General features: G+C 38.8%; 1 protein-coding gene across 2 annotated transcripts; it reads right to left on the bottom strand.

The window, feature by feature from the left end:
- Nucleotides 1–81: 81 nt before the first annotated feature.
- Nucleotides 82–22,166, bottom strand: LOC137035603 (GTPase IMAP family member 8-like). 2 transcript variants are annotated; one of them, XM_067409056.1, is made up of 5 exons: nt 22,112–22,166; nt 21,372–21,455; nt 16,520–16,576; nt 15,030–16,127; nt 82–4,042 (listed from the first exon to the last, which is right to left on the bottom strand). In XM_067409056.1, the coding sequence occupies exons 2-5, from the start codon at nt 21,391–21,393 to the stop codon at nt 2,121–2,123; spliced, it is 3,099 nt and encodes a 1,032-aa protein (XP_067265157.1). In that variant the 5' UTR covers nt 21,394–21,455; nt 22,112–22,166; the 3' UTR covers nt 82–2,120. The 2 variants fall into 2 exon arrangements, with proteins under 2 accessions (XP_067265157.1, XP_067265158.1); XM_067409057.1 differs by having other exon boundaries at nt 21,372–21,470; nt 22,112–22,124.
- Between the last annotated feature and the right edge of the window lie 335 nt (nt 22,167–22,501).

Below are 22,501 nucleotides of genomic sequence, written 5' to 3'. Positions count from 1 at the left end.
TGTCTGGAAACATAATCTTCACCCAAACAGGTCAAGGTTTTTTAGGTTTTCTCTAATTCACACACATGGAATTATTGTTCATTCTCAAGGCTGTAAAGGAAATGGTAATTAGCTTAACAAAATTAATTCTGTTGTTCATCGTAACAGTCACATGATGGCGCTGTGCTCCCATTGTCATCTGATCTGAAAGCAAACGGGCTGTTTGGACAGAACAATAAGTACAATGATGTTTTAATTAATAGTTTAATGATTATGAAAACAAATTAGGCACAAAAAAAATGTTTATTGTCTTCATTGATAAAAGCACAAGTCTGACATGGAGGAATGTAGGATTATAAAATTATGATTGTGTTTGAAGGGTATTCTGTCATCATCATGTAATTCTCACTGCAGAGTCACATGACCTGATGGGTGGAGCCTGACCTGATTATGTTTAGGGTTATGGGTGTGGCTGGATCTTCAAGCTCCACCCATTAGCTCTGTCAGCAGCTTCTCTCATTTAACCTGAACGACTCTCTTCACTGGAGCACAAGAGACATTTTGAAGAATGTCAGTAACCAGACAGTTAAACAGACTAAAACAACTTCAAAATACATTGTTCAAAATATCTTCTTTTACATTCCACAGAAGAGAAAATCATACAGGGTGAGTAAATGATGACAGAATGATCATTTTGGGGTAAACTATCCCTTTAATATTTACTTCTAATGTAAGACACATGTGAGATAATAATACATGTGTGACGAATCTGTTTCAGCTCTGTGGTGAATTTGTCAGTGTCCATATTTGATCACTCATTTCCATTTACTTCTACCCTATATAGTGCACTCAAATGTCAGAGAAAGGGTGAACAATCATTGACTCTGTTCATCGGCTGATGACTCTAAAGAAACACCCATAAGATCATAACAAAAGAGGACTGACCCGTCATATAAATATGTTGTTATCCAGAACATCTACCAGCCAGTGTGTGAATCTGAGAAGCTGTAGACTATCTGAACAGAAGAACACAGAACCTGTACACTTTGTGAACTGAGAGAACAGCTGAACATGACAATAGGCGTCCTTCAGATCTACAGTCACAAACTTACGCAGTCTCTGAAATGTGTGATAGTTTCTGAAGGGACGTTTGATCAGCGTATAGTTTAAACCTCTGAAATTCAGAATGGGACGTATGTGGCCATCTTTCTTGGGTATGATGAAATATCAGCTGTGAATCCACATCCTCTCTGGTGAAGGAGAACCTCTTCTAATCCCCTTTTCCCAAAAGAGAATAACTCTCTCATCAGAAAGCAGTTTGCTGACCAGACACTTCTGTAGGAATTACCCCTTGAAATACTTGATCTGAATGATGAGAGCAAACTTTATGGTTCAAAGTACCACAGAGACGGACAGATTCTCCAGACGTTGCCAAAATAAAGCTGTCTTTTCAAAACTTCATTTAAAAACACTAACCCCTCACAGTGATATTGTATTTGTGACATCTTTGATGTGTTTCTCAGAAAGAAAACAGAGGAGAAACCTGAGAGACGACAACACAATAATGACTTCAACACAGAACGATCTGAATAAACCTGTGAACAATACTGAGATACACACAGAAGAAAACAAGATCTGTAACATGACAGGAACATTTAAAGGAAAGTCTGTAGGAAATGTATTTCAGTAAGTGTTCTGGATTCAACAAATTTAACTGGTGATTTTAGTAATTATCAAACAATATATGAAGCAGTGATTTACTCTTCTTTTAGTCTATAAAATGCTATACATAAATGATTATACATCATTGATAACGTTGCTTGAATGTCAGTGAAGAGACACAGCTGACGCTGGTAGGTCATGTGATAATGACAACATGGCGGATGTGTGTCAAGATTACGTTCATATACAGAACACAGTTATTATCAGTCACAGAGCGAGAACTTGTTCAAAGTAAGTAAAGATCTCCTCAAGAGAGAGTGATTCAGACACTGGGCATTGGGACAGACCCTATGAGTCTCACTGTGGACGTTCTGCTCGAGAGCGCCCTCTGGAGTCAGACTCGAGTAAACATAAATCACTCAATCGTTCATTCTCGTCACACACTGTTAGGAAGATCATTGATGATTCTTTGAACACAATCAGAGAATGGCACAGCTGGATCTGCTCTTCAGCTTCTCTATCTCTTTCAGCAGCTCTTTTATTTCTTCTTCTTTCTGCTCCTGCAGGTTTCTGTGGAGTTTCTCCAGCAGTTCATGTTGTTTGTGACGTTCTTCCAGCATCTGCTGGAGCTCCTGAAGCTGCTGCTCGTTTCTCTCTCTGAACTCTTTTAGCTCTGCTTGATTTCTGGCTTCATCTTCATGCTTCTTCTGCAGGACTTTCAGTTCCTCTTCATGTTTCTTTTTCATTTCATCTCGCTCTCTCTCTTCTCTTTCCTTTCTCTCCTTCTCCTCTTTCTCTCTTCTCTTCATCTCCTCTTCTAGTTCTCGTTTCACATCTTCAATCATCTTCATCCATCTCTTTCTCTCTTCCTCTCGTCTCTCATCATCTTCTCGTTTTCTTCTCTCCCACTCCTCTGTTCTCTCTCGTTCCAGTCTTTTCATGTCATGTATCTTTTCCTCATGTTCTCTCTCTTTTTCTTCTCTTTCTCTTCTCTGTTTCTGTCTCTCCTCCTCTATCTTCTGTCTTTCTTCTTCTCTCTCTCTTTCAAATCTCTCTCTCATTTTCTCCAGTTCTTCTTGTTTTTCTCTCAGCTGTTCCTCGTGTTTCTCTTTTGTCTTTCTTTCTTCTTCCTCTCGTTCTTTCATCTGTCGTTTCTTTTCATCCTCCCACTCTCTCTGCTGTCGTTTAATTTCCTCTTGAATCTCTTTTCTGTCATTTTCAGCCTCTTTTATTTTTCTTTTCCATCTCTGTCTTTCTTCCTCATCTTCTTCATTCCTCCTTTTCTCCTCCGAATCTCTCTTTTTTATCTCCTCCTCATGTTTCATCTGTAACTCTGCTATAATTCGCTCGTGTTCATTTCTCATCTTTTCTAGATCTCGTCTGTATTTCTCTTCTCTCTTTCTATCTTCTTCTTCTCTTTCTTTCTGCTGTTTTTCATACTGTAGTCTCTGATTTTCAATCTCTCTCTTCAACTCTTGATATTCGTCTCTTCTCTGTTTTTCCTCTTCTGAACGTTTCTGGTTTTCAATCTCTTGTTTAATTTGTTCTCTTTTCTCTTTTTCTTCAAACTCTTTTCTGAGTGTTTGCTCTTTTTCTCTCAGTTGATTCTGTGTTTTCATCCTCTCCTCATCTGCTCTTTGTTTCTCTTCCTCGAGTCTCTTCATCATGTTCTTCATTTCCATCTCATGTTTGGTATTTATTTCCTCATGTTGAGCCTGAATCTCTCTCTCCTTCTGGTTCATTATTTCCTTCATTCTCTTTTTAATGTGAATCTCTGCCTCCTCAAACATGCTGTTAGTGAAGTGTTGACTGTCATTCGTGTGTTTCAGCTCTTCTATCATGTTGATCAGCTGAATCACTTGAGTTCGCTCTCGTTTCTCTTTGTTATTGAACACCAGGAATCTGTTTCCACAGTCTCGGATCAGTTTCTTGAGGTCAGCATTGTTACTTCTCTTCACATAATCTTCTACAGACTCGTCTCCGAGTTGGTCTCCTCCAGTGAACAGAACGATGCTGAAGTGAGCAGTTTCTGGACCAAAGATCTTCTTGATCAGATCCACAGTGTCTGTCTCCTCTCTATCAAATCTTCCCAAACTCAACACAATGATGAACACGTGAGGTCCAGGTGCTGACAGTGAAACACACTTCATCAAGTTTTCTATCACGTGATCTTTTGGTAATGTCATGTCAAAGAGTCCTGGAGTATCAACAACAGCCACTGATCGACCGTCGACTTCAGCGACTCTCTTCTGACAAACAGTCGTCACTGCCCTCATGCTCAGCTGACTCACAAACTCCTCTCTTCCCAGAATACTGTTTCCTGTGGCACTCTTCCCACTTCCTGTCCTCCCGATCAGCACAATCCTCAACTGCTCCAGATCATCTGCTTCACCTTCAGCACCTGAAAATCATGGTGGAAGATTTTTATATTCATTAATATCATTCAGCTTTAATCATGGTGTTTTTCAGCCTATATCTGTATCAACACCAAGTGGAAACAGACATTTGTGTTATTGCAAGCTCTGGGTTTAGTTTGACAAGAGGGTGAGTAATTAATGACAGAAATGTTTTTAGGTGAATTAACCCTTTAATAAACATCAGAAAATTCCAAGATTTATCCCACAACTATTTACAGAAACCATTACACCGGGATGACGGAGTTAAAGCTGTGACTGCAGAGACTTCAACATTGTTTGTGTAAATATAAAAAATAAATAACTTCCAGGACTGTGTCCTACTGTGAGATCCACAATGAGCAGGAAACAGTAAGTGCTCCTCAGAGTTTAAGATGGCCATGACATTACCTGATTTATTCAGAATGACAAAAAAATCCTGACAGAGTTGATGTGAAGTGAAGACACAACTTTGATTGGCATTTTTATGGAACACTTTGGCAGTTTTACAATGTGACTTCATGCTGAGGACAGGTTAAATTATATTTTATATAGAGCATGCATTTAAAATAATACTGAAGAAATTATTTTAAAATAAAAGCAATGGATATCCTGAGTATCCTGATTTATTTAGATGTAACTTTTAAAGTTTTTTTTATTTTGATGAATTTCTTTATTTTTAACATAATGAGGGCTTTTTTGTTTTGTATCTCAAGAATCAGTGATATACACTAAACATGTTCATACACGTGTGTTATAGGAAAATGTGACTCTATCTGTCAACTCAACACTGTTTTTTCACTCAGGGATGGAAACAAGTTCAAACTGAGCAATGTTATACTTTGTGAAGATTTGGAGGTTCCATTTTGGAGCGGTTTTTAACCACCTGAAAAACCCAAAAACACATTTATGCCAGATTTTGAAAACTTTTTTTTTTTTTTTTTTTTTAACAAGTACAGTACATGTGGTACACAAACCCTAGTGTACTGTAGCACTGACAGGTATATACCCAGGTGGTTAGTAGCAAATCAGATTTGTTTGGCAGAGAAAGCATGGCTTACCTGCTGCATTATTACAAACCGTTCTGAGTCCTAACTGGAAAACGTCTCAGGTTACGCATGTAACCATGGTTCCCTGAGAACAGGGAATAAGACACTAGAACACTAATGGGGAATGCCTTAGCGGGAACTGGAATCACGGCAATCGTATTGGCCGGTAACAGCCTATGTTGTCACTACTAGTGTGACCCAACAGCACATAGGGAGCGCCTAAAGAACAAGTCATCCACTTATCGTCTGAAGAGACTCTTCCCCGAGGCATGGCAGGGAGATGCAATGTCTCATTCCCTGTTCTCAGGTCTCACGAGAGACCTTCAACCTTCCGATCAGGTTGATCTTCTGTCCCAAGGAGGACCAACTACTTGGTTGCAAATCTAACTCCAGCAGAGATAGCCACTAGAGGTATGCAGGCTTGGAATACTCGTTGGCATTGCCATAATGAGCCGTGTACTCAGCATATCGCTTTCTACCCTTAAAACAAGGGGAGTACAAAACTATGCGGCCGGACTGATGAGGAGGCCTCAGTCAGGGCCTACTACTCTAGCATAACATGGCCACAGGCCTGAGGCTGATGCTTGAGCTCTAAGGGAGTGTGATCAACTCGCCCTGAATACTTCAACACGCTCGACTTGTGCATCACTGGTGTTGGGCACATATGGGGCACATATGAGGCACAGAGCTCTGGGAGCGAAAAGAGGTAATCGAGAAATGGTTCAAAGGTAAAAACCTGAGCAAAAAACTCTTGCTCCCAGACGAGAAAAGCCATCTGAGCTCAGCTCTGGAGGAATGAAGGCCCCAACAGGAAGAAATTCCACAGAAGGGGCCTGCAACACTCAACTCTGCAACTTGATAATAATCTAGAAGCTTGTGGTGGAGAGATGCTCCAAGCTCAAACTAGCTATTACCAAAGCTCTTGGGAGCGGAGACTTCAATATAGTGCTTTCTACTCTCTAAACGAGAGGAAGTTTAATAACGCTCAAGGACAACCACAGAGGAGGCTTTTAACGAAAGCCGACAACACCTGGCTATTTGTCTGTGCCTAACACCACCAGGGAACTGAAGATCAGCTTATTGCTTATACTCTAATATCAATAGGAGTTTCAGCTCAACCTAGATACATTAAGGAGGCCGTGAGGCCTGCCACTTGCATTAATAGCCTAATGCAGAAGGCGGGCCCTGGCCGGGGACGACTCTCACAAAGAGAGGAGGTGTGCTAGGATTACTAGCTGCTAGTCTTAAGCTAGAGAGGCTCTCCAAGGAGTAGCCTACACAGAGCTACTGCATGCTAAGAGGCGGAAAGCTACAGCTGAACTGCCTCTGTCAAACAAGACATATTCCTGAGTACAAGCCTAGGCCGGATATCAGGGCAGCCCAAAAGAAGGGCCAGCACACATACACTCATGACCTTCCTGGAGCTCAATGAAGCGGAGGCTTCAGCCTAACAAGTCTAAAGAAAGGAGGCTGGCTCACACAACACTCAGGGGAACTGACCACCTGGAGCTGAATGAAGCGGTGGCTTCAACAAAACGACTATCCAAGTGAGAGGAAACCAACAAACGCACCACAGAGAATGTCAAGGTGGCCTTTACAGGCCATCATTTGAGGACATCAACTACCTGGAGCTCAGTGGAGCAGAGGCTTCAAAAAAACTCTCAAATGAGAGGAAGCCAACATACTCATCATAGGGTGATTGTCAAGGTGGCCTTGCAGTAGGCCAACGTCAAAGACCTCAACTACCTAGCGCTCAAATGGAGCAGCAGCCTTGAATACAGACTCTCAAACAAGAGGAAGCCAGCTCACTCATCACAGGGTGATATCAAGGCTGGCCCAGAGAGGGCCAACACCTACCGTCATGATCTATCTGGAGCTCGGGGGAGTGGAGGCTTCAGCATATCACCTTCTACTCTCCAAGCGAGAGGAAACCGCTTCACTCGACCTAGGGAAGGTATCAAGGGGGCCTAACAAAGGCCAAACACCTCAAAATCGTGATATTACCTGGAGCTCAGCAGAGCAGTGGCTTCAACAAATGACTCTCTTTAACAAGAGGAAACCAGCCCACTCAACCCAGGAGGATTATCATGGTGGCCCCGGAGGACCAAACACCTGTCATATCAACTACCTGAAGCTCAGATGAGTGGCGGCCTAAAAAACCAACTCTCAGATCGAAAGGAGGCCATGCCATTCATTACATGTGATATTTCGTTCTTAATGCTACCTGCCATTAAGGCCTCATAAAAAAAAGAGGCACATAGTAAGGGTAACCTTCCCTAACAATGGGAGCTCCAGGGGCCAAGTTTAAATGCCCCAATACATAAAACATAGAATAAACATCCCCTAATTATTTACTACAGGGAGCTGAGGTCACTAAATTTGTAATGGCAGTCTGAAAGGATGCGCTCACTGTCCTCTGAGCCGGATCCACAGACGGGTTCAAAAAGATGGAACCAACACATCATTGGTCCAGCCTCAGGCCTGGTGCGAAACGCCTGAGATATAAAAGAATAAAAGCCCCACTATTATTCCTTTCTATAGGGAGCTGAGGTCACTAAATGTAAAATGTCTCTCATACCAGAAAGGCAACCTGCAAAGCTCAACCTGTAACCACAGTAAATGGAGGTTGTAATGTAGATGAGGCCTTCCATACTACTGTTGACTGAAAGGATACCAAATACCTTATGCCGAACCAACAGAAGGGTTAATAATTATGGAACAGAGCCCAACATCGGTCCATTCTCAGGCCTGATAAAAAGCACCCTAATGTGAATAAACAACCCCTTTATTCCTCACCATAGGGAGCTGAGGTCACTGAACATATAACAATTCTCACCAACGGTGGGGTGACCTACAAAGCTCAACCTGTGAAAACAGAAAGCAGAGGCCTTAATGTAAATGAGGCCTGCCATACTACTGTAGAAAGGAATAAACACCCCTTTATTCCTCTCTATAAGGAGCTGAGGTCACTGAAAATATAACAATTCTCACTAACAGTGAGGCGACCTACAAAGCTCAACAGAAAGTGGAGGCCTTAACGTAAATGAGGCCTGCCATACTGCTGCAATTTTTGGATGGGATTTTTGGAACAAAGCATAATCTGCCACCATGTATCCTGCCATATACAAACAGGACTATTTTCTGCTTCATAACACATAAACGCAAGTGCAGAAAGGAAACATACATCTAGGGTTGCCAAGGGAAACACTCAAGTGCGAGAAAACAGCCTTATACAGGCGAACGCGTGTGCTCTTTATCCAAACAAACAATGCACAAGTAATGTGTGTGATAGACGTAAAGCTTGCACACAAACCTGCACATCGCTCGTCCAAACGTAAATAGAGCATTGCTTACTGATATAGAGGACGCATCTTAAATCAGCTAAACACTCTCATAACAAAAAACCCATCCTGCTTTCCTTGAGAAGAGACAAACGAGAGTGGAGCTTTCCTCGGCAGGAAATGCTCACAATGCGTGCCAACAGAACTCTCAAGCACTGGGAATGCATGCTCTAACAAAGACGCATGAGTCAAGTGTGTTACCAGGTAACCATACATGGATGTGCACACTGACTGAAACATCTGTAAACAGCCATTCTTACCTTTGAATAGTGCTTCAAACAAAACAGTCCCTGAAAGACGAAAGAGGATGAGTTGTTCCCTAGGCGCTCCTTATGTGCGGTTGGGTCCTGTAGTGTTTTAAGGCGTTCCCCATATGCGTTCCATATGCGTTCCTGCTAGTTCCACTAGCAGCTAGTTCCAGGGAACTTTAGTTTTAAGTTGGGTTGTCAGAAGTACAGACTAAGGTAACAAGTCAGTACTGAAATTTTAAAAACATGACGATACCACCATGTCCTCTTGTTGAGTAGATTGATAAACACCTCTGATTGGCCGTTGTGTTCACTTTCACGTTGTGCTCAACAGATATAATCTGCGATATATCAATGATCAATGCATCTAAAATGTTGTAAATAGTCATCAATGACACAGAGCGCTTACACACACACAGCAGTGTTTCCCATACATTAGACTGTAGCGGCCCGCCACATTCTGGCTGTTTCTCAATTCCAAGAATGCAGAGAACGGACTTGCATTCTCGTGGAGTCCGGTCTTGCCAGGCGACCTTGAAAGAACGAACTCGGAAGGACGTGAGGACAGAGAACGCATCATTTGAGAATTGAGATGTGCTGCGATCTTGTTGCTCAACTGACCGTCCCAGCATATTATAAGTGGCTAATGCACAATAAATACAACATAACCTCACAAACAATTGTCATAACCTATTAAAAATTTCTTTCATATTATTATAGACATTTTTTTCATATAATTTTATATCTTTTCACCACGTGTATTTATGAAAATGAGTAGCCTTTTGCTGTTATGCTTTGTCAATGTTAAGATTATTTTTTATATGCCAATAAAAATACTGCAGGCTTTCTTCAGGTTATCACTTTACTAAAATTAAGCAAAACAAACGGTTTACTTTCACGAGCTGTCACGTATTTGCGAGCTTGTAGCTGGAATCTCACGAGAACTTTAACCCTGCGTTCCAATGTCCATACTATCCATCCTAAATAGTATGTGAGATTAAAATAAGTGTGTCCCAAAGCATAGTATGTTGAAAAGAGTATGCCAAAAGTCCCCGGATGGTCTACTATTTCCGGTAGATTTTCGAAGTGTGGATCCGTGCACACTATAAAGGCTAATATTGCCCACAACCCATTGCGCATTGGACGAGGATTCAGTTCAGAACTACAAACACGAGTAAAAAGTGTTAAAAACTACAAAACATGGCGGATACGCGCGATCGACGCTGAGAGGTTTGAGTGACTCAGTTTAACCTGATAGAAAATATATATTTAATGTTACCCGTGTTATTTTTCATCTGCAAATACCAATGTGGACTTTTATAAAGATCCGAATGGCCATTAACTTTTAAATGCATCATTATGCATAAATATGAGGAGAGTTCTCCACATGAAAGACCCGCGACTGCAGATCAACGTGCTGCATTTCTCTCCGATACGGTAGGAAATTAACTAAATGAAATGTGGAGGACGTAAGATGATTGACAGGCCAGTTTACGGTGACAGGATGCGACAGAGAGAATTGACGCGATTGTATGACGTGTTAGTATGTCCCAAAGCTTGTCTACTCTTTTGCTACACACTCAAAAGTAAGTACTTTTTGTTCACAGAAAGAATACATACTTTTAGGGCGTAGTATAAGTAGGCGAATTGGAACGCAGCATAAAGCTTACAGGCTTCCGTACGTCGACCGCCGCAGCGTCTTCTGGGATTAGTGGCTGTTTCTCAATATGCGTTCTTCAGCGATCTTGCGTCCATGTGTTCTTGCTCTACGTCATCATCAACCGTCGAAGTTTGTTCTAATACTCAAGAACGCAAGAACGGAGGACGCATGACAGTACCCGGATGTGTTCTTGATATCGAGGATGCATCGAATGCAAACTTGAGGGAATCGAACCGTTAAAAATCCCAGAAGATGCTGCGGCGGTCGACGTACGGAAGCCTGTAAGCTTTAAAGTTCTGTGAGATTCCAGCTACAAGCTCGCAAATACGTGACGGCTCGTGAAAGTAAACCGTATCAATTTACATTCATAATCGGCCTTACAATCGTTAAGTATGTGCGCGGCTTAATTTGTCCCACCACAGTCTCAAAATGAAACGGAAATTAGGCTTGTCGCGATATTTAAATAGCCGTCTGATAATTGCGCTCTTTCATATGGCAAAACTTGGAGTCATAGAGCACAAGAAATAGACCAATTAAGTTTTCGTGCACTATATTCAAACTCATCTGAAGCCATTTCATAGCTTCATGTGAGGGATAGAAGAATATGTGCATTGTTAAATTTAACTCGTCTTTTCTCCACTGCAGCTGTCAATCATTCTCACAGCGCGTCGTGTTCGGTAACGGCAGTCAGCAGCACGCACGGTAAAACTCTCCAATATGATATATTCCCATTATAATACTTGATATGTAGATAAAGGGCTGTGGATTTGCATAAAATGACTTTATCTTGCTGGAGTTTTTTGCTGTTTCTGAACGATATTGGCTACAGGGTGTCTGTTAGATCGCACAACTCAAGGACTATGAATTCGTGTCACACGCACAATAACTGGAATTTAAAAAGTGAGAAGAAACATATGATTGATAAACTGTTAACTTAGATGTAGATATACACAGGGATTCTCTTTGTGTTGTGAACTTTTCAATGCGCAGCACAACTGCGCGCTCTGACTCGATATTGCTTCAAGCGCATCATTCTGCACCCGGGATGCGCATAAGCGTTTTGTGCCGCTGTTTCATATTATCCTGGTTTTGCACACTGAAAGATTATTAATAGCCTATTTTGTTCTGTCGTATCTATAGCTTGTTGCCCCATTAAAAAGCTGCACAATACATTTAAAATAAGCGCCTTTTAATCTTACATTAATATAAATACATATAGTTTTTACATATAAATATAAATCTAATATAAATATATGTTTTTTTCATTTCGTAATACAAATAGTAATTTGAAACTTTTTATTAACATTTGGATTTTATAAAATTACTGTGCAAAGTTTTTTTTCAAGAATTAGGCCAGCATAATTTTTGCTGCTGAATAATATACTCACCTAGTTTTTATTTATTTATTTATTGGTCAGCTTGTGATTATATATTTTTAATCATTTGTTTTTTTTCTCTATAATGAAGTAGTGCGTTTAGTGCATTCTGGATTGTCAAAGAGTGACCATTAGTTGCACAAATACAGATGTATAGATACAGGCTAGGCATGTGACGGTATCAAATTTTCATGTTGCGATTAATTGCTGAAGCTTTTATCACGGTATACGGTATTATCACGATATTGAAATAAGTTGCAAAAAAAAAAAGTGTTGTCATAGTATAACAGGTTTAATAACTCTTTTTGTAATAAAAATAACTCTGAATGTTTAAATACAACACAAAAAATATATAAAGTCAAATTTTCAAACAGATTAAAGTGCAAAAGAATTAGGCTATAAAGAACAACAGGTAACACTTTACAATAAGGTCTCATTATTTAATGCATTAACTAAGATTGAGCAACACTGTCATGATCACTAGTGGGAGTGCCCTAATCAGCCACTAGAGGGCACTCCAACCCGGACTCTTGTTTTCTGCATATGGATCTACCTTCTTGTCTCTGTGCCATCCGTGACAGACAGCTACATTTGTTACAGAAAGTATTATTTTTTTGTTAATGTTAGTTAAGAAACACAACTGATCATTGTTAGTTTTATCTCAGGTCCATTAAATAAGTTCTTTTGATTTTAGTAATGTTATTAAACAGTAACTAAGAAATTAACATTAACTAAGAATAATTAATGCTTTATAAGTATTTTTCATCGTCAGTTTGGTAATGAATTAACATGTTAACTAATAAAGCCGTATGTCTTTAAGTTTTACTGAACAATAACAAATAATCAGAACATTTCTAATCATTAGGGCATGTTGTAGTCCAGATTATAATATATAGTTGCGTCCCAAATGACGCACTATACACTATGCACTTATACACTATGTACTTGTGCACTATGCACTCATCCATGCAGTGCGTGAATTGTATAAGGTTATTTTGTCATTTAACAACGGAGTCCGATCCTCCCTCCCCCTCCTCTACGTAATTAAAGCTGCGACAGTTGAGTGCACGAAGTGTCCAACATTCCACACTTAGTTTTTTCCGTTAATTTAGTGCATCATCCGGGTATTTAAAGTGCACTTTTTCTTTTTGGAATTTTCAGTGTGAACGCACTACTCGCACTATTTATACTTAAAAACGTCATAGAATTGTGCATAAGTACGCGAATTGGGACGCACCTTATGTTTGAAGCATTTTAAAAACTTAACCAGCGCAGTTGCTTTGTTTATGGGGTTTCCGAGGTAACCGTTGCACACTGCTGTTCCATCAGCGCCCTCTGCTGTCAGAGAGTGAACGCGCACTTTAATTCAGCGCGTCTCCTTCACTCGTTCCGTCATGTGCTTCTCGTACACGTTGGGCTTGTTTACATCTGAGCGTGTGTCCCTTTGATGCAGAATACAGCGGTGTTGTGCATTTTATACGGTTGATGGGGAAAGTATTCTAATATGCATTATAAAAATTGTAATAATTGGTGGTAAATTATTTTTACGATATTTTGAAATGCCCACGATAACAATACCGTGCATATTCATTATCGCGATATATCGCATTACCGAATAACAGCACAAGTCTAATACAGGCCCCCACTAATAAATTAATTCAACAAAGGTAACCTCTTTTGCTACATATTTTTAATGGTTTAAATGTATAATCTACATGTTTGACCACTTATGAACTATCATTTAGCCTACTATATACGTGTACGTGACTAATGTGCCCTACCATCACCAATAAATAAATTACTTTTAAAGCACAAAATTGTCTATAAGAGAACAAGTTTCTTCATTGATCTAATCACTTAAATTTTGCTCTCAGAATGCACCAGATTTATGCATTTAAATTTAAAACGTACAAAATTTTCCTCCAGGGGGGGCATGCCCCCGGAGCCCCCTAGAGGGACTGATGTCCACCCACCACAGTCTCACAAAATCCTGTGGGAAACACTGCACAGGGGAGCCTTCTGTCAGCAGATCTGTCTATGAGTGGATATATTAGAGATATCGCTGATAAACACCTGCTTTCAAACACTCCTGTATGTATCTGTGTAAGAGCTCAGTGAAAAGCGTCAAAGCATCAGTTGTGGGTGATGAGAGTGGAAGAGAGCGATGTTCATTCACTCCCTCTCCTACATTCCCTGCTGATTCTGAGACTCAAACCTGCGACCTTCAGGTTAGACTCTCCTATTATATGACAAGATTAATATCATATTTTATCATTTTATCATATTTATGGAGTGGTTAATAGAGTTTTATTTTGAACATAGACTTAAGTATAAAGAAATGTGTTCAGTGTTTGTTCAAGGCACAAATTTGATTGAAGTGAAAGACAGCTGAACTGGATAAGATCAGTAAAGTTGGCAACATATTCACAAACTCCAATTTCCCGGATCAATAACTCATGAGCTAAATGTTGGTAAAAAACAAATAACATTTCTTTTCAATAGTAGTAATGTAGACAACAAGCTACAACCCAATTTTCCTCAAAACAAGCCTTCCTCTGCACTGGACAAAACACACTGATCTCTATGTGTGGCTGAAGGGACCGTCTGCAAAGTGCAGAACCCAAAACTTACACAAATATTCAATAACTTCATTATAACATGCTGTACTGTCACAAATCACACATCACTGCTCTTCTGCTGGTTATACTACAACACTTACTTTGATAAAATGTGCTTTTGCATAATTTTTATGTTTATTTTAATTATTAAATAAAATCAATAATTTCACTGTTATAAGAAAATTACTGAAAAAAGCACATCATATTAAACTAAGAGTTGTGGTATAACCAGCAGGAGAGCAGTGATGTGTGAACTGAATTTGGTGACAGTACAGTGTGTTACAGTGAAGTTATTGAATATTTTTCATAATAAAATCATTAAAATCATACAGAGCTGTCTGAAGCACTGCCAGAGGGAAATTAAACAGGAAGTGTTTGTCTGAACCCACAACAGGTTTTGTAAGAGAACACAAAAGCTTTGAAAACACACGTCTCTTTAGGGGCTCCATAAACATCTGATCAAATCATATTAAATCATATTCATCTAGTGGTTCAGAGGAGAATAAAATCATCTTTATCCCTGTTGAACCCTGTACTGTAGACTTTAGTTTCTGAGTTCAGAGCCTGTGAAAGTGTGAGACAGTGAATGAAGCGTCTGGAGACTCAGTTAACAGTGTTCATGTTCTCAGATCATCAAGAGCTGCTGACTGTAAATGATGAATTACACTGAATTATCTCAACAAACATCATCATTTCAACTCACTGTTTGTGTGTCCAGATCCTGGAGTTTGTTCTTCTTTCTCTTCTTCTCTTCTCGTCTGTTCCTCTGGTCTCTGTTTCTCCCATTCCTCTCCTTCTCTCTTCATCTCCTCGTGGATTTCTCTCTTTATTTGTTCTTCTCTGTCGATACACTCTTCTCTTTTCTTCCTCTCCTTCTCAATTCTGTCTATCTCTGTGTCGTATTTGATCTGCAGTTTCTCTTTTTCTTGCTTCATTTCCTCCAGGTCATGTTTGAATGTCTCTCGTTCTCGTCTCATCTCGTCTCTCATCTGTTCCTTCATTTCTCTTTTATATCGTTCTTCTCTCTCTCTGTATTCCTCTTCTCTTCTCTTTCTCTCTTTGTCATGATTCTGTTGTTCTTCCTCCATCCTCATCTTCATTCTCTCTCTCTCTTCTTGTAGTTTTCTCATCTCTTCTTCTCTTTCTCTGACTCTGTCCATCAGGATCTCTGTATGTTTTTCTAGATCTTCTCTTTCCATCAGTCTGAACATCAAGAAGAAACTCCCTCCGTTTTCTTTCACCATGTCATCTATCTTCTGCAGTAGTTCAGACACCTGTGTTCGGTCTCCAGTCTCTTTATTATTGAACACATGATATCTGTTTCCACACGCTTCAATCAGCTTCATCAAACGAGGTCTATATCCTAGATACTCTTCAATAGTTATGTCTTCTAGATAATCTCCACAGGTGAAGAGCACCATGGTGTACATTAATGATTTCTCACCAAACATCTCTTGGATGATCTTCACTATTGTTTCTTCTTCTTGAGTGAATCGTCCCACTCTGATCACAATGATGAACACATGTGGTCCAGGCAGGATCATGGGAATGCAGTTCCTGATTTCTCTCTGGATCTCCTCATTACTCAGTTTAGTATCAAACAGTCCTGGAGTGTCGATCACAGTGACGCGTCGGCCGTTGATTTCAGCTGTTTCTCTCTGACACTCTGTAGTAACTGATTGTGAAGATATTTCTGCTCTAAACACTTTACTTCCTAAGATTGTGTTTCCTGTTGCACTTTTCCCATCTCCAGATTTTCCCAGCAGCACAATCCTCAGATCATCTGTGTTTTCTCCAGAAACTGAAATTTAAAAAGATTAAAAAAACATTTTTAAAAAAATCATACTGAAATATAAGAAAACATCTTTATTCTTTCAAGTGACAAGATCCACAGGGGTCTGGGGTAAGTTGTGCCAGTTTTCCCTGGTTTCATTGTTTTGACGAGTCTTTATATACCAATTCAGACTGAAAGTGTTGTTATTTCTCTTTTGTACAGCTAAAATACTTTAAATATGCCTGTAGTGAAATGATGAGCGAGTTCATCAGAAATCGTGGAGATTATTTTTAAATGTCATACATTTATTTAAATAAACGATGTGTATATGATTGTATTATTTTTTCTGTGTGTAAGATTATAAAATTAAAGCAAAACCTTCAGCCCATAATAATCACATGATGTTCATCAACACTTACGATCAGGTGGTTTATCTCTGCTCTGATCTCTCCTGTGAGAAGAACCACGAGCAACATCTGCAGAAACAAGAACATCTGCAACTTACTTTTAATTCTTGAATATGACACAATAACTACACATTTCACTTTTCTTCTACAAAACAAATGAAAACAATCAGATTTATTGATTCTCTAGATGTTACCACAGTAATCATAAACCACAGAAACAGCCTTAATTAGAGACCCAAATGAAGTAAAATGGTGTAATACTGTAAGATAATCAGTCATGATCCATCAGCATTAACTGATGAGCTTCTGCTGTCTTTTACTTTCTCATGTTTTTTTGTTTTTTTTATGTGAAAATTTAAACAAATCTACATGTCAGACAATCTTTCAGTGATTTAAGTCTGAACACCAACTCTGGTTTACTGTGTTTGTTTGATCATGTTTTATCAGCTTTATTTTAAATCAATAATAATTAATAAACAGTGTTTCATAATGAATATGAGTCTATGAACACTGTACATCAGGGATGGGCAAACATTTTTTCTCCTTGACACCAGATTACTAATCCACTTGCACCTTTTACACCGTCGTACAGTTGACAAGCAATATTAACTTCTTCATTAACAATATTAACGTCTCAATGGCATTTTCTGTAAATTTGCAACAAACAAATGTACAGTCTATATTTGATTACAAGCCTAGAGAACATTTTCAACTCATTGTTTATTTTAAAATAGTTGTTCATATGGCATTACCATAATCCACATCCACATATCACCATGAAAATACTATTTTAAAAAATGTATAAGAACATAATTAAGTGCACACATTCCTGTCATTCATTTAGCAAAAGGGTTTTGTTGACTGCATTTTACCTTTGAACCACATCACGTGTGTGTGTATCTTTCACACTTCTCGTTAGCAGTGGGGTCAAACCGTTCTCTTTGCTTTACCATTCCATTCGGTTTTCCACTGTGGAGTGATAACGGAGCGCTTCAGTCGTTTCCTTGGTAACGCAATAGTTTACACATGAAATGCGATGTTAATAGTGACCGCGTTATTTAGGATGATCAGTTATTTCTTTTAATTGTATGATTAATTTGTGTTCAGGTTGCTCAAATATCATGTTTAGCAATACGGAGAAAACTGGCAGCCAGGCAACAGACAGGTGACCGATCCTGAGTGACGACATCACTCACATTCGAGCAGTGCTGTTCAGCACGGTTGGCTAATTCCAGGCCGAATGGATGTGATTATTAACGTTACTGTAGTGTGAAGCAGAGCAGGAGCGAGTGTTGTGGAGCTGAACGAGGAGCTGGAGCGATTGATCAACACACGCCTCACGAACAGCGGGACTTTTATTATGACACAGTCGCCGGCGCCGCTTCCGCTTTTCCGGTCATGAGTATGAGGTAACGCAGCTCTGTTTATCATATTAGGTACATTTGAGAGTGTTGAAAATGATGTTATAACGTTACTCTGTGCGTTCGCTCGGCGGCTGCTGTGAGACACTGTTACACACTGCAGTAAGATAGATCCATTTTACAATATCAGATTAAATGCTGGATGATTGTGTTGATAAATGGCATGCAATTAATTTTAAAACATATTGTATGATGGAGAAAATGCTGCATTACTGTTACTAAAAATAAAGCTGCATCTGATTATGCTATGTTAGCTACTTCACAAAACAGTGTTTTTCTCTGAGGCATGGTGAAGCATGAGACTCGCAAAAAATCAAGACAATTAGATTTAAACAATAAGACTAAACGTGTGGAGCTATATAATAACAATAATTAGTTTCTGTCTATAAATATATCAAAACAGTTGTTCTCTTGCCTATTAAAATGTGTAATATTTTAAAGCGTCTTTGGTGTTTCCATGGTTTCTACAAAATAAACCGGAAACCGAGGGTAAAGCGGGTATGACGCCATTGACAGGCGACTCCTCACACGTCCCGGAGCTTTGGTTAAAGGGATAGTTCACCCAAAAATGAAAATTCTGTCATCATTTTCTCACCCTCTGGTTGTTCCAAACCTGTATACATTTCTTTGTTCTGTTGAACACAAAGGAAGATATTTTGAAGAATGTGGGAAACTGAACAGTACTGGGGCGCCACTGACTTCTATAGCATTTTTTTCCTACTATGAAAGTCAATGGTGCCCCAAAGTGGCCTTGTTACAAACTGGTTGCAAAATATCTTCTTGTGTGTCCAGCAGAACAAAGAAATTTATACTGGTTTGGAACAAGTTTAGGGTGAGTAAATGATGACAGAATTTTCATTTTTGGGTTAACTATCCCTTTAAAATTGCAATTTCCACACGATTTACAAAGAAAACAAAATATATAACACTGGCCTAGTGGTTTTTTGATATTTTACTGCAAAAAATATTACATATTGCACCTTTAATGCCAAATGTTTTTGAAATAAAAAGCTTGTTGAATTGCACTAATTGAAAAAAAAATGCATTACATTAGCTGTGCTTTCATTTAGATGCATTGTATTTTTAAGACTTGCATTTTTACGGGCTGAAATGCAACATGGTCGTATATTTAAGCTATGAATATCATTTCACACACATTTTCATTATTAAAAATTCAATAATTTCACCTTTTAGAATTCACTTCCAAAATATTAATTCTGTTTAAAAATACAACCTATAAAATTCGACTAGCAATTTTCAGTCCATTTTATTTCGCTTTACAAATTTGCTTCCACAAATTCAGTGGTTCAAATTCGGCAGAAAATTCAACATTTCACATCAGGGAACTGCAGTAAAAGCAGTGGAGTGCCGATGCATGATCTCCATCTGCTGTTAGGCTTCTTCACCATCAGGTGCCGCTAGCGGCTGTTTACAAAGACCAGAACAATGGCTAGTAAGTCATCATTAATTTATTCATTCATTAAAACGGATTTACAGAAATGGAGCAAGCGGTAAGTGAATGTGATGATTATCAGGGCCAGTATAAATGCAGAAAAGCTGATAAAGACACAAAAGCTGCATTTATGTTTAATTCAGTGTCTTTACAGTTACTTTCCCTGTGTAGCTACAGCTTTCTCTCCAGTGAACGAGATTATAACATTATTGCCCGATGCTGATGTACAGATCAAACGTTAAATCTGAGGTAGACATATATTTCTCTCTGTTGTTTAGTTTCCTTAACTTTATATCACAGCGCGGTGTTGTAATACTAGGGTTTCCCTCATTCGTCACAGGATTCCCCTGCCATCAGGACATATAAAACTCTTAACACAGTTAAGAGTTCAAGAAGTTCAATTAATGCAATTCAGCACGCTTTTTATTTCAAAAACATTTGCCATTAATTTACTTTTTATTTTATTTTAATTTATTTACTTCCATACATAAGCTGAACGCAATCTTTCCATTACTTACTTTCCAAATGTTTTAAAATTGATCAGCAGGCCATATCGGGCCACCAGATGCCCATCCTGCTGTACATCACAACTTACAGCTTATAGAAACAAAAACGCTGCTGATATACTTGCACTAGCATATTGTATATGACAATTTAGTTCAAACTTTGACCTGAGGAGGGCAGTAATACACTTAGCAGTGTCTACACTGCCGGAATTCAAATAGGTCACATACACACTGCAGCTAAATTCAGTTGTCAGTTCACCTTTTAGTGCTTAATCGCGTTCTGTACACACACAGTTCAGTAAAATACTGGAGTGACAACTGCATGCTACAACTCCCGAAAAATACAGGTAGTGACAACCGCATTTACAGAAATTCTGTGCAGTGTACAGAAACGAACTGAACAACTAGTTGTTAATGACGTTTACGTGCACCGGTGTAACGTGTGTCTCTCGTGTATGTGCGGTGAATCACAGGGAAAGCACAAGCCTATCCAAATGCTTTATGCTGAAAATCGCGATTCATGTCTGCTCACTTTAATAACTCCATAAACACGTTTGCTTTATGAGACGAGCTTAAACAACAAGCTCAAAAAGCTTATAATGAGTGACCATGGCAACACAGAATGAGTGCCGCGCGCTGTGTGAAACTGGCTATACAAGCATAAACAAAACACGACGCCTCCGTTGAAATGTGTTAGCGTGTGTGTTTAGTTAAATTGGTGAAAATAATGAGTGTTTTGTCACTTTAATATTGGTTTCCAAGCTGTCAATCATCGCATTTTCGAGAGTGAGTCGTGTTCCATACACACACGTAACGATAATTTAGGGGATTCACTCGTCACTCCTGAAACTTACAGTGTGTACGTGGCAGAGAAGAAGAGAGCTAGTTCAAGATGAGCATTTATGGCTAAAACGTATATAATTTTTAATTTTTTTTAGAAAATGAGTGATGGTTTCTCTAGATTAGACTCTTATTCCTCGTCTGGGATCATGTAGAGCTCTTTGAAGCTGCACTGAAACTGACATTTGGACCTTCAACCCGTTGAACCCCAGTGAAGTCCACTATATGGAGAAAAATCCTGGAATGTTTTCATCAGAAACCTTCATGTCTTTTCGACTGAAGAAAGAAAGACATGAACATCTTGGATGACATGGGGGTGAGTAAATTATAAGGAAAATTTTAATTTGAAAGTGAACTAATCCTTTAATTAAATCAATTTTTAGTTAGATATGTCTATTTGAGTAAAACTTCTTAATTAAAGAGTATCATGTCCATCAATCACATCACAACAGCTTAAACTTCACCTGTACTAACTGAAGTTCAGATGTTCTTCTCATGATCTACATTTATTCATTCAGCAGACGCTCGTATCTGAAGTGTCTCTGTATAAACCTGCACACGTCCACATTAAACTATGAACCCATTGATAAAGAGAGACTGATGTTGATGGAGTTATTAATATCACTCATAGATCAATCTTTCACCTCTGCTTTCTCTGCTGGACATGATGATATTGTGTTCCTTCTTCAGTCTTCAGTCCATGATCTTCTCTGACTCCTGCCGTCTGTCTGTCAGAGATCACACTGATTTACTTCATTAACACACACTAATGAGATCACGTCACCACACACACATCAACAAAAGATTCATTTCATGTGATGGTGTTTAAATATAGTTTGTGTGGAAGTTGTTCTTCTTCACATCACACAATTTCAATTTCAACATAAATATAATAAGCTAATACTTAAAAATAACAAACATGTGAGTCCCCTTCCAAATATTGTAATTATGTGAAATATCAACTTTGATCTGAAAGCGAATAGATTTCCCTCTACAGGTACACTTTAGAAACTGATCCTTCATTAATGAATAACTACACAGGAACAAACATTGTTATAAATGCTGAACAAATAATATATGAACAAAATCACCAGATCTAAATATCCTCAACAAACACCCTTTCAACATCAAACCAAGAAATGAGACCTTCACTTTCACTGCCTCTCAGAGAATACAAAAACCTTTTAGGGTTAAAATATACAGAATATGAGACACAATCTTGTGTTTTTGATTCTCTGACACACATGAAGGTGAAACACCATTTCTGCAGTTCATACAGTTAAACTACACTCATAATCACACTGAAATCATCATTCTGTGTTGAATATCTTATTTACATACACTATGAGAGACAAAAATTGTGTCTTTAAAGTGAAAGTGATACCTGCATGTCCAGGTTTGTTGTTCACAGGACGAAATATGTGTGGGCGGAGTCAGTGATGTCACATGATACAGATACACCTGAATCCTGAGGAACATGAACATGTGATATTCTGCTCACTGTGGTAATAACATGACACCATACTGACAAACAGATTATGGAATAAATTTATTTGACATTACACACAGATAGACAGATCAATACTGAGACTCTTTCTTTGTTTTTCATTAAAGTAGCTTGTCTACACATTTTACAAATGAACACTTCAAATAAAATGTTTTGTGAGAGAAGAAGAAGAAATTGAGCTGCAGCTCTGAGACACTAATTAAATATATATTCAAACAGAACTGTTATTATAATTGTAACAATATTTCACAATATTACTCTTTTACT

The sequence above is a fragment of the Chanodichthys erythropterus genome, chromosome 14, assembly GCF_024489055.1.
Source record: "Chanodichthys erythropterus isolate Z2021 chromosome 14, ASM2448905v1, whole genome shotgun sequence".
Lineage (NCBI taxonomy): Eukaryota > Metazoa > Chordata > Actinopteri > Cypriniformes > Xenocyprididae > Chanodichthys > Chanodichthys erythropterus.
This window is presented reverse-complemented; position numbering and strand designations above follow the sequence as displayed.